The following is a 12,458-nucleotide window of genomic DNA, read 5'->3' on the forward strand; positions in this document are numbered from 1 at the left end:
AACGTTTTGCGCTGCAGACGCACACACATTTGTCAAAGTGCATGACAGAGTATGTTAAACTGTAATGCATTTGCTGGAAGCTTATAGAATTATCATGTTTAGGGCACTTGGATCATGTACCTTTCCTGCAGCAGCTCACTCTGTTTCCACTCCACCATTTCTTTAATTTTGTCCATAGAGATGCGTTATTCGGTTCTGTAATTTGGCGCAACTGTTGAAAGCCAGGTGGAAGGGCAGACCCGACTAATCGATAATGAGAATAGTTGTTGATGATTTTCATTATCGATTATTATTGATTTTATTGACTAGTTGTTGCAGCCCTAATCAATATTTTTCTAAATATGCAAATTGTTTGTGATTTCAAAGTAAAAGTTTAAATCTTCGCTGTAGCATTTCTATTGTAAACATGTGGCCAAATATTAAGTGGATGTTTAAGCAAAATTTTGTTTGGCCAATATTAATTTTATCATGCTGTAATGTGTAATAACAATCACCCCCTTATGGGGGTTGGCTCCCTTATAATCAACCTGTTATGTACTATTTTTATATTATGTATGTGACATTATGTATTTTAAGTGTCGTTCAATAAAACCATGTGATAACTTGCTTACGTTATTTAAACCGATTATTATTCATTCTTATTATACATGTGTTTTAAGTCAGTTAAGTTACTTTTACCACAAAAGTCATATTACTCGATTAATTGTCAAAACAATTTAGTTTTAGTTTATAGGATAGAAACTGCAGGAAGTGGTGTGAAGTTCATATTGTTTTTTTTTTCGTCCCTCCAACACATTTTAATGTTTTGTCGTGTTTCTTTCTCTTTTTGTCCAACTTTAAAGGATCCAGCGGAGTTCGAAAGATGACCATTACGGAGGTAAGCCTGATCTCATGTTGGATTACTCTCTTTCTGTAAGGCATAGAAATAATTTCTTAATTGCTTTCTAAATTCTAAATCTGATGACTGTTCAGTTTCGATTATTATTTCATCACTCAAATTTTGCATCAGTCAAATCATGTTCCTGTTTCATGAGAATTTCCATTATTTCATTCTGTTTGTGTCGGAATGATATATAACTAGAAGAGGAACACATGGACAAAAGTATGCCCTATCAGGGCTTGCTCAGTTGGGGTCACTTAAATTTAAACTATATTACCGATACGCTCGCATTGGCACTATATGATGATTGTAATTAGCTGGATAACATCATCGTTTTCTCCAGAGCATTATTTTCCTGTTAACACTGAAGCTGCTTTGAAACAATCGGCATTGTAAAAAAACGCTATAAATAAAAGTGACTTGACAGGGCAAGGATCTTACCTTAAACAGACAAGTCTTCCCAGTGCATAGTGGGATATGCAATGTTTGATCGTTATAAAACAGATGGTTCCATTCCTGAGAGCTGATTGGTCCATACAGCTTCCCAGCTGTGTTAAAATGCAGAGTATAATTACTCTGGTACTCTGTCTGAAATGGTTCATTAGAGTCATAGGTTTGTAGCATAGTTGAAGTTAAATGTAAATATGTAACTTCAGCTAGGCCCACATTTGTTAGGCCGGTTAGTAAATAGCATGGCAAGTTTATTTATATAGCACATTTCATACACAATGGTAATTTAAAGTGCTTTACATGGAAAAGGAATTAAAATATTCATAAGAAATATAACCTGAGTCACTAAGTTCAGGTTACCCCTATCTAGAGTGGAATAAAATATACATAATTAATTCTCACATATTCTCAAATTTCTGAATTTTCTCTTTAGAGGTTTAAGAAAACTTAGAATGTTTTTATGAAAACAGTTTTAAGTTAATTTCTAGTCAGATATAACTTGCCATTCAATAAGTGAGTCAGTTGTAAATTGTTACACACAGCTTGTGCTGTTTTAATTTACCTCAAACTTGAGAAGGTCCATTGTCCAGTCAAGTTAGTGTAGATGAAGCACAGCTCACACAGAAGTCACTTTTATACCAAGCAGCAGTTGGTCAACATGGCAAATTGGCATAACCATCTTCAACAAGACATGAGATCGTTCCACCCTCACACAAAATCCCCTATTGCCCGGAATCCTATTAATATAAGTTATTTAACAACTACACCTTTAGTATTACTTCACTGCTCCCAGCTTTTTTGTGCCTTTAATGTTAGCTCTTTAACCTTAAATGCATGAATGTTTTGCCAATCATTACATACTCGGGTCTTTAGCAACACAGATGGACCTCTACCAGTCACGATACAATTATATTATTAGTGTAACAATTAGATATTATAGTAACAATTACAAAAGGTTACCTTTTGGAGCTTGGAAGGGTTCAGTTTGAGGAAATGTTTGATACCATCATCACTGTCCTCTTCAGAGCTCATTCCTCAGAACATTCAGCATCTGCCTCATATTCGTCATTCTCAAAACTATCTTCTCAACATCTTCAAGATCAGTATTTTGATGGCTGACAGCTTTACCAGATCCACCATCAAGTGACAGTGACAGTAATATTTAAAATGCGTTTAGTACTTTTAAACCTAAATTTAGCACCGCACAGCATATATTTTAGCTAAACGAATGAGTGATGATGCTTCCTATTCTTTTGTTTTCTGTCTGTTAGCTATGAGTGAAACATCACTTCATCATTGTGTATCAGACATTACCAACTTGTGGAATAAAAGTGAATTTCACTTATTTAGTCATCAAAGATTAAATTTTAGTTTTTTATGAAATGCGAGAGCTTTCTGTATTCTCCATAGAGTAACATTGTAGGCATCAGGATCCATTTTACACTTTGCCCATTGTCAAAATTATTTTTTTCCCAATTGGTGACCGTTTTATTACAGCAAAAGGTTGTGCTGTATGGTAAATATGGGTTTAACATTGCCTTTAAGACTGTTTTCACAATAATGTACAGCCTCTTGATTTATCGCTAAATAGATGTCAAGTCCTGTCTAGTTTCTGCTCTCAGTGCTTAATGCGAACATTTTCACCTTCCCTTATTTTCTCAGTTCTCTTCAGTCAGCCGAGTACTTGTAAAATCTCAGATCAGTATCCACAGTGTCATCCCAGTCTGGGTGTTTTTTTTTTCTCCTCTCAACATTGATAGAGGAATTTGAACACATGAGCCCTTTAGCCTGAAGTAAGATTGACCTTACTGTTACCGTGTGTTGATTAAACAGTCATGCGAGAAGGATCTTGAAAAGGACAAATATTGACACAGTTACACACACACACACACACACAGCTCCCATTGTCAATTGAAGATTCACGTGTACCAAGGCAGTGAGAGGATGAACAGACTCACAGGAAAGTGTGTGTGTCTGTATTTGACTCGAGGAAACACCTGACAAACAGGAAGTCAAACCTGAATTGAATCCCCTCTATTGACATGAAACCAGTTGCCTTTTTCTGTTCACCTTTTTTCTCTGTCACTCTTTTGTGTCTCTGTCTCTCCCACATAGGGGCCAGGATCATCTCAGAGTATGAAGAAGACCATTGGTCACCGAGGAGTTGACCCTACAGGAGAAACGACTTACAAAAAGGTCAGCTGGCAGTCAGATTTGTCACCTGATAGAAGAGGAAGGGCAAGAGAGCGAAACTGGGCTAGAAAAAAGGAACAGACCAAAGGGAGGAGTTGGAAAGGAAAGAGAGGTTATCATGAGAGACATGCTGAGAGGATGTAAAATGAAGCAACATTTGAATATCACAGTGATTTTTTTATTTGCCTATTAAAGTAGGTAAAGAAGGTAAAGTTCACCCAAAAAGTTCCAGTGACGAAAGCGAAGGCTCAGAGGATAGAGCAAAACAAATCTTTGTTCTTGTAAGAGCTCGGATATTCTCACCAGAGGCTTTTATTAACCCCCCGGGGCCGTGTGGAGCAGTTTTATGATAGATAGATGCACTTTTATGGACTTTATTGAAACAGAAACAGCCATTCACTGCCATTATAAAGCTAAGAAGAGCCAGGACATTTTTTAAAGGGGGGGTGAAACACTCAGTTTCAGTCAGTGTCATGTCAATCTTGAGTACCTATAGAGTAGCATTGCATCCTGCATATCTCCGAAAAGTCTTTATTTTTTTAATAATTATATAAGAAAGATGCGCTGTTCCGAGTCTTTCCGAAAAAAGCCGAGCGGGTGGGGGCGTGTCGTGAGCGGAGCTAAATAATGACGTGTGCAGCAGCGCGCTGCTATTGTGTTGAGTCGAGTGCGTCATCCCTAACAGCGGGAAAAAAACTTTATTCAAAATAAAAATATGGCTTTTAATCAGATACAGCCATACATCTATGATCCGGAATCAGACCCAGAGGCTGCAGTTGAACAGGAGCAGCAGCAAAAACGACTAGAGCAGGACGTCTCTATGTGGTACAAGTTATACACTAACTATATAATATGCTTAGCGGCTTGTGTTATTTACATATTTATACTTGAATTATATCGTCGTATTTTTGTCTTTGAAGGTGTACATGTGGGAAGTGCAGTTGTGCACGTGTGTTTGTGTGTTTACACGTGGTTTGTGTAGACAGTAAGCGGACTAAAAAAAAAATAGACATTTGAAGCAGTCTCACTCACCCTTCTAACGTTGGGACTGCTCCATCATTCAGCATTAGGCGATTGGGAAAATCCGGCGTCGAGCTGGGCCTTGTTTATGAAACAGTCGGCACCGAAATGCAGCGAACAGATATAAACATTCGCGCAACTCAGTTGCTGATCCGGAAAAGCAAATTACATCCACTGTTGCCTTAACGCGGGGTTTTGGCGAATCTGTGCAGGACTGTCTTGGTCTGGCAACCAAAAACGCACTTTTTTGGTGACATTGTTATGTGCACATTACCTGTGCAGCGCAGCCTACAAGCCAGCGCTTTGATGGGCGTAGCCTGTTGCTTTCGCTCTCTCCCTCTCTCTCTCACGCGCTTCCGGTAGAATTGTCCGTAAGGCCCATACAAGGAAATTCCGCCCCCATTAACGTCAATGGGGACGCATGATCTCAAAAAACTTGCCGAAACTTATGACTAACCGGAAGTAGTATTTTTGACAAAGAAATACTCCCATCAAACGTCCACCTTAACTTTTGAAACTTTGTCTATGTTTAGTATGGGATTCCAAGTCTTTAACAGTGTAAAAAGATCAGTATGCATGAAACAGCATTTCACCCCCCCTTTAATATAACTCAGATTGTAGTCATCTTAAAGAAGAATGTCATACACACCTAGGATGACTTGAGGGTGAGTAGAAGTGGTGTACCAGATGAAAGGAACCAGATTTATTTTGACACTTGACACATTCAACTCATAAAAAAATGGTAAAACTACAGATTTGAACAGAGACTGTTTAGTTGAAATGATGGTCATCATTTTAAGCATTTTACATAAGCAATACATCTATTTATAAATGCATATATTAAATGTTGTTATATAAAAATATCAACAAATAATCTCCCACTCCTAATAATAACAACACATTCCAGCATTTGTTTTACTGGAAATTACATTTTTTTAAATAAATGCATTATGTTCCCACGCCACCTACATAATAGCTCATTTATAGGTTATTTAAAATAATCATTGTGGTATTTATCTAGTGTTTCCTTTCTGTTTGCACTTCTTTCTCACGCACGCAGTCTTTCTTTGTCTTTAGACGACCTCCTCCGCCCTCAAAGGTGCCATCCAGCTGGGCATCGCGCACACGGTGGGCAGCCTCAGTCAGAAAGCTGAAAGAGACGTTCTCATGCAGGACTTTTATGTAGTAGAGAGCATCTTCTTCCCCAGGTGTGTGTGCAAAAAGACATTGTGCTGTATGCATGTTACCACTTGTGTATATGTTTGCCAGAACAACTCAACCATGCTCTGTAGGTGTATTTAATATTTATTTCAATAGATTTGAAGGGGTTTGCTGACTGAAGTTTGTGTCTGTAAAAAAGTGAAATGTCAACCGTCTTTCGGCGTCTTGTGTGTTTAAACCTCTGGATCGAACAGTAGGAGGTTTGCCAGGTTACATATGTAATGAAAAAGAAACTCATAACCCTGTCTCAGTTTTGCTCTCCCTGTCTTCTCTCCTACAGTGAAGGAAGTAATTTGACTCCAGCACATCACCACGGTGACTTCAGGTTTAAGACCTACGCCCCCATCGCCTTCCGTTATTTCAGAGAACTTTTCGGCATTCGACCTGATGACTATCTGGTTAGCTGAACCATTTATATCAAAGAAATATGATTTATGATTTCTTTTAATACTTGTTTTGATTAATATTAAAGCTGCAGTAAGCAATTTTTGAAAAGTGCTGTTAATATTTGAAATCACCAAAACGCGCACCTACCCAAAAGGATCACCCCCTCTCCTTACTATTAAGTATTAAATAAATTAATACTTTTATTCAGCAAGGACGCATTCAATAGATCAAAAGCAGCAAAGACATTTATGATGTCACATAACATTTCTTTATCAAATAAATGCTGTTCAACAAGATATTTAGTGGCACAATTATATTGAACATTAATGATAGTAATGTTTCTTAAAAACCGAATCATCATATTAGGCTGATTTCTGCTTTGCCATCATAGAAATAAATTACATTTTAAAATAGATTAAAATAGAAATCAGTTAAATAAATGAAATCAAGTAATAATTATTATAATTAGGGCTGTCAACCGATTAAAACATTTAATCACAATTTAATTGCACATTTTTATCAGTTCTAAATTTAAATATGTAAATTAATATGTTTTAAGTTTTTAATACTCTAATAAACATGGGTATAGACAAATATCCATGCTTTATGCAAATGTACATTTATTATTAGTGAAATCATACTCCGAGCATGAAGACTAGACGTGTATCAAAGGTCACAGTTGTTTTTCAAAAAACTAGTTCATGTCTCTTAAAGGTGCCCTAGAATGATTTGAAACAATATGTTAAATTGTTCTCTGATATCTAAATAGAGGGTATGTGGCTTATTTAAGGTCAAAAATTGCCCAGATATAGTTTTACAGGTCCAGTTACAACCCTAGAAATTGTCCCTAGGATGTAATGCTCTGTTTTTTTCTTATTTGGAAGGGTTGTGAATATTAATGCAGAGTGAAAATGAAATTGATGTCATTAGTGACTCACCCTAATGTCGTTCCACACCCGTAAGACCTTTGTTCCTCATCGAAACACAGTTTAAGATATTTTATATTTTAGTCCGAGAACATAATGCAGTCAATGCCCACTTCACTTTCCATGTCCAGAAAGGGAATAAAAACATCATCAAAGTAGTCCATATGTGACATCAGTTGGTTGATTAGAGTCTCTTGAAGCATCGAAAATACATTTTGGTCCAAAAATATCAAAAACTACGATTTTATTCAGCATTGTCTTCTCCTCCATGTGGCTCCAAAAAGAATCAAACGGTTAATGAATCAGTGAATCGATCAATGATTCGGTTCGCCAATGTCACGTGATTTCAGCAGTTCGGTTCGCGTCAAACTGCTGAAATCACGTGACAAGAGACTCTAATCAACCAACTGATGTCACATATGGACTACTTTGATGATGTTTTTATTCCCTTTCTGGACATGGACAGTGAAGTGGGCATTGGCTGCATTATGTTCTCGGACTAAAATATAAAATATCTTAAACTGTTTTCCGATGATGAACGAAGGTCTTGCGGGTGTGGAACGACATTAGGGTGACATCAATTTCATTTTTGGGTGAACTAACCCTTTAAGAGACTTCTTTTAAAAACATTTAAAAAGATCTTACCCACCCCTAACTTTTGAAGTTTTGTGTGTGTGTGTGTGTGTGTGTGTGTGTGTGTGTGTGTGTGTGTGTGTGTGTGTGTGTGTGTGTGTGTGTGTGTGTGTGTGTGTGTGTGTGTGTGTGTGTGTGTGTGTGAGCCTGTTTATGTGGTTTATGAGGACACAAATTTTTATAACTACATGGGTATAACACTGGTATTACACTATAAATGTGGTTTATGAGGACATATCAAATGTCCTCATAATTCAAATGTCCTTAAAAACATACTAAATGATGTTTTTTTGAGAAAGTAAAAATGCAGAATGTTTCCTGTGATGGGTAGGTTTAGGGGTAGGGGCAGTGTAAGGGGATAGAAAATACGGTTTGTACAGTATAAAAACCATTACGTCTATGGAGAGTCCCTGTAAACCACATAGACCAACGTGTGTGTGTGTGTGTGTGTGTGTGTGTGTGTGTGTGTGTGTGTGTGTGTGTCGAAAGAGTTAATTGTTGATACCAACATCCCTAATGTGTTTTTGTGATTTCTTTCTGTCTACAGTATTCTCTATGTAATGATCCTTTGATTGAGCTTTCCAACCCTGGAGCGAGTGGATCAATATTTTATGTGACAAGTGATGATGAGTTCATTATTAAAACAGTACAGCACAAGGAGGCAGAGTTTCTGCAGAAACTACTGCCTGGGTACTTCATGGTAAGCCTTACACATATGTATTCATGTACTTCAGATACATAATACATGGTATAAGTCAAATTGTAGCATTCATCTAGTTTTGAATTGTGATGTTACAGCATTTCTGTTCTCCTCTCCTTCCCTCAGAATCTAAATCAGAACAAGAGAACGCTGCTCCCGAAGTTTTACGGCTTGTATTGCGTGCAAGCGGGTGGAAAGAACATCCGTATCGTCGTAATGAATAACCTGTTGCCCCGAAGTGTGCCTATGCACCACAAATATGACCTGAAGGGCTCCACGTACAAACGGCGTGCCTCACCAAAAGAGAGAGAGAAAAGAGTCCCCACTTACAAAGACCTGGATTTTATCCAGGACATGCCCGAGGGCATCCAACTAGAATCTGACAACTACAACGCCCTCTGCAAAACCATCCAGCGGGACTGCCTGGTGAGCATGCATGCATGCTCATGTTTGGGTGTTATTGCATGTTAGTTTAAACAGAATCCAGGATTATGTTAATAATGAATATTCAGTATACACTACCATTGATCATTTTGCAAAAGGTTTAGATTTCTGTTAGTCTGTTATGGTCACCAAGACTGGCTTTATTTAAATTAAAAATACATTAAAAACAGTGATATTGTGAAATATTACAGCAATTATTTTTTTTTAATTTTTTAAATGTTATTTATTCCTGTGATTGCAAAGCTGAATTTTCAGCATCATTGCTCCAATCTTCAGTGTCACATGATCCCTCAGAAATCATTCTAATATGCTGATTTGGTGACATTTTATATTATTATTACAGTTTTAAAAACTGTTACTGCTTAATATTTTTTAGTAAAAATGATGCATTCTTTTCCCCAAACATTGAACAGTAGTATGGCATAAATTGATAAGCGATAAGTACTTTAAAGGGTTAGTTCACCCAAAAATGAAAATTCTGTCATTAATCACTTACCCTAATGTCGTTCGACAACCGTAAGACCTCCGTTCATCTTCGGAACACAAATGAAGATATTTTTGTTGAAATCTGATGGCTCAGAAAGGCTTTCATTGACACCAATGTCATTTCCTCTCTCAAGACCCATAAAGGCACTAAAGACGTCGTTACAAAGCCCATCTCACTACAGTGACAGTACAATCATTTTATAAAGCGACGAGAATAGGTTTTGTGCAGAAAAAGACTAAATAACGACTTGTATAGTGATGGATCGATTTCAAAACAGTTTGGAACCGTTATGAATCAGCGTATTGATTTATGATTCGGATCGCGTGTCAAACCGCCAAACTGCTGAAATCTGACTTTGGCGATCTATATCATGAATCGATACACTGATTCATAACGGTTTGAGTCTTTGTTTTAAAATCAGCCCATGACTACAGAGGTCGTTATTTAGTTTTTTTTCTGCGCACAAAACCTATTCTCGTCGCTTCATAAAATGATTGTACAGTCACTGTAGTGAGATGGGCTTTGTATCGACGTCTTTAGTGCCTTTATGGGTCTTGAGAGAGGAAATGACATTGGTGTCAATGAAGGCCTTTCTGAGCCATCGGATTTCAACAAAAATATCTTCATTTGTGTTCTGACGATGAACGGAGGTCTTACGGTCGTCGAACGACATTAGGGTAAATAATTAATGACAGAATTTTCATTTTTGGGTGAGCTAACCTTTTAAGTATCCTAAAGATGTGATCAGACATTATCAGATTTGTAGTCTCCATGTTGTGCAGTCTTTTTTTATGTATTAAAATGTTTAATAATATAATATAAAAAGTAAATGTTGCTATTTATTTACTATGTATTGTTATATTGGTGCATATATATGAACATTAGTTTGTATTTTTTTCTCATGCATTAAACATTTTGAATCTTTTTCGTTTGGTTGAAAAGATGCTTTCTGTGTCAAAAAAACAAAAACAATAATAAAATGAATACATTTTGGTGCAAATATTTAAGTATTGAATATTTTCAAAAACAAGACTTGTTTTGTTTATCCATCTCTGTATTTGACAGCTCCTACAGAGCTTTAAGATTATGGACTACAGTCTGTTGGTGGGGATCCATAACACCGATCAGGCATCTCGTGAGCGAGCAGGGGCCGTAGAGGGCGGGGGTTCCGACGGGGCCGTGACGCCAGACCACAGGAGGCCGCAGACTCAGAAAGCTCTGTACAGCACCGCCATGGAGTCCATACAGGGAGAGGCCAAAGGGAAAGGAACCCTGGAAACAGAGGACCAGTTAGTCAACATATTATTCTACTCACTTACGTTCCCTGTTTGATTTTTCTCTCCGTACATGCAGTTAATTCACTAATCCATCCATTTTATGTGTCTTTCAATGTATTTTCCCTTTGTCTTCTTTCCTCTTCAACTTTCTAATTGTTCCATCTTTGTCCCACAATACAATCCCTTTCTTCACTTGGCTTAAGCCGAATACACAGCACACTAGCTGTTTCCATCCAAACTTGTGAATGTATATGAATACATTTTTAGAATTGATATGCATTTTACAATTTCCATCCAGTGTTTTTTTACGTGATAATCCCAAAATGCACATAAAAATATGTGGATTGAAACAGTCACTGTATGATTTTGGCAACGCTTTGGCCGTCTTGAGAAAAATTTAGCTTGTCCTAAAAGATTTATCTAATTCTAGGATAAAATCTGTAATATTTTACAGCTAGTTTGACATTCGCCAACACCTGATTTATGACCGTAATTTTTACCTCTGATGAAATTCTGGAGATTTGTCCTAAGATTTGATTAACAGTCTTGTAGTGTGGTTTCTCCTACGACAACCATCAATTCAAAAACCGATAGAAGTGCAAAACCTGATGACACAAGTAGTGCAAAAGCGATCCATCACTTGCTCCACACACACCTTTACTTTTTTTGCCATTTTTCTATTCGACACACAAGCCACGATCAAAATTAACACTAGAGATTATTTTTGTTTGCTAGCCACCATTTCTGTCCTACATGGAAATGCAGCTCACAGTCGCCGAATGTGTCACAGATTGATCATGTAAAGCTCCAGTAGAGTCTTGCGTGCCTCCATTTTGAATGTGACTGCTGTATAGTCTGACATTAATGACAACTTGGATGATACAGTGTGATACAGGCTTACCACTGTGATCATGTTCGTATAGTCTGACCAGCAACATTTGTAAAAAAAAAAAAAAAAACTGTTATAAATAATACACTGTGCACCCAGCTTTAATTTGGCTGCAATATGTATTACGTAATTTCCGGACTATAAGTCACACTTTTTTTCATAGTTTGGCTGGTCCTGCAACTTATAGTCAGCTGCGACTTATATATCAAATTTAATTCATACTGACTGACAAGAATAAACATATAGCCGCGAGAATGCTCTCTATGCTGCTCCTGTAGCCTACCCCAGAAAAAAAAAACTCTTAACTGAAATATTAACTTAAAGACAACAGCTTAGAAAGACTGAACACAGACAAAATGCCCCCATGAAGAAAATCTTATTCTGCAAAATACAAACAGCATGTAGTAAAATATGCAGCCGAGAATGATTCACACAGCGTTTGAAGTTGAAGTTGAAGTTCAAGGATCTGTGGACTCGTTCCTTCAGCGTTGGCCATCTTGCTTAGAAGTCCGCAAGTAGCTTTCTTTGTTTTCTTCATTACAGTTAAAGTAACGTCTGCTTTTCGCCAGTCCCTTACAAGTTTCTCACTCACTTCAAACTTTCTTTCTTCTGCTCGGTTATGCAGTGAAGCGGGCACGAGCGAGTGCGGCTCCCACTCTGCCCTAATGCAACTTATAGTCCAGTGCGACTTAGTTATGTTTTTTTCCTCTTCATGACACATTTTTTGACTGATGCGACTTATACTCCGGAGCGACTTACAGTCCGGAAAATACGGTAGTCATTTAATGCAAGTAATTTCCTGTTTTGTCCATAGATGGGGAGGAATCCCAGCACGCAACAGTAAAGGAGACAGAATACTGGTTTATATTGGGATCATCGACATATTACAGTCATACAGGTGACTAGTCACTGACAAGAGTTGTGTGAGCATGTTTACATGTTTGTGGCCAT

At 37.4% G+C, this 12,458-nt stretch overlaps 1 protein-coding gene across 2 annotated transcripts in view; it reads left to right on the forward strand.

Moving 5' to 3' along the window:
• Nucleotides 1–12,458, forward strand: part of pip5k1ab (phosphatidylinositol-4-phosphate 5-kinase, type I, alpha, b) — a 29,151-nt gene that overhangs the window by 8,816 nt on the left and 7,877 nt on the right. For both annotated transcript variants that reach the window (XM_067449161.1, XM_067449162.1), the window contains 8 exons: nucleotides 843–877; nucleotides 3,446–3,526; nucleotides 5,621–5,751; nucleotides 6,045–6,162; nucleotides 8,258–8,410; nucleotides 8,537–8,836; nucleotides 10,407–10,630; nucleotides 12,322–12,405. In XM_067449161.1, the coding sequence (XP_067305262.1) occupies nucleotides 843–877; nucleotides 3,446–3,526; nucleotides 5,621–5,751; nucleotides 6,045–6,162; nucleotides 8,258–8,410; nucleotides 8,537–8,836; nucleotides 10,407–10,630; nucleotides 12,322–12,405 (1,126 nt within the window). The remainder of the gene's footprint in view (nucleotides 1–842; nucleotides 878–3,445; nucleotides 3,527–5,620; nucleotides 5,752–6,044; nucleotides 6,163–8,257; nucleotides 8,411–8,536; nucleotides 8,837–10,406; nucleotides 10,631–12,321; nucleotides 12,406–12,458) is intronic.

The sequence above is a fragment of the Pseudorasbora parva genome, chromosome 7 (assembly GCF_024679245.1).
Source record: "Pseudorasbora parva isolate DD20220531a chromosome 7, ASM2467924v1, whole genome shotgun sequence".
NCBI lineage: Eukaryota > Metazoa > Chordata > Actinopteri > Cypriniformes > Gobionidae > Pseudorasbora > Pseudorasbora parva.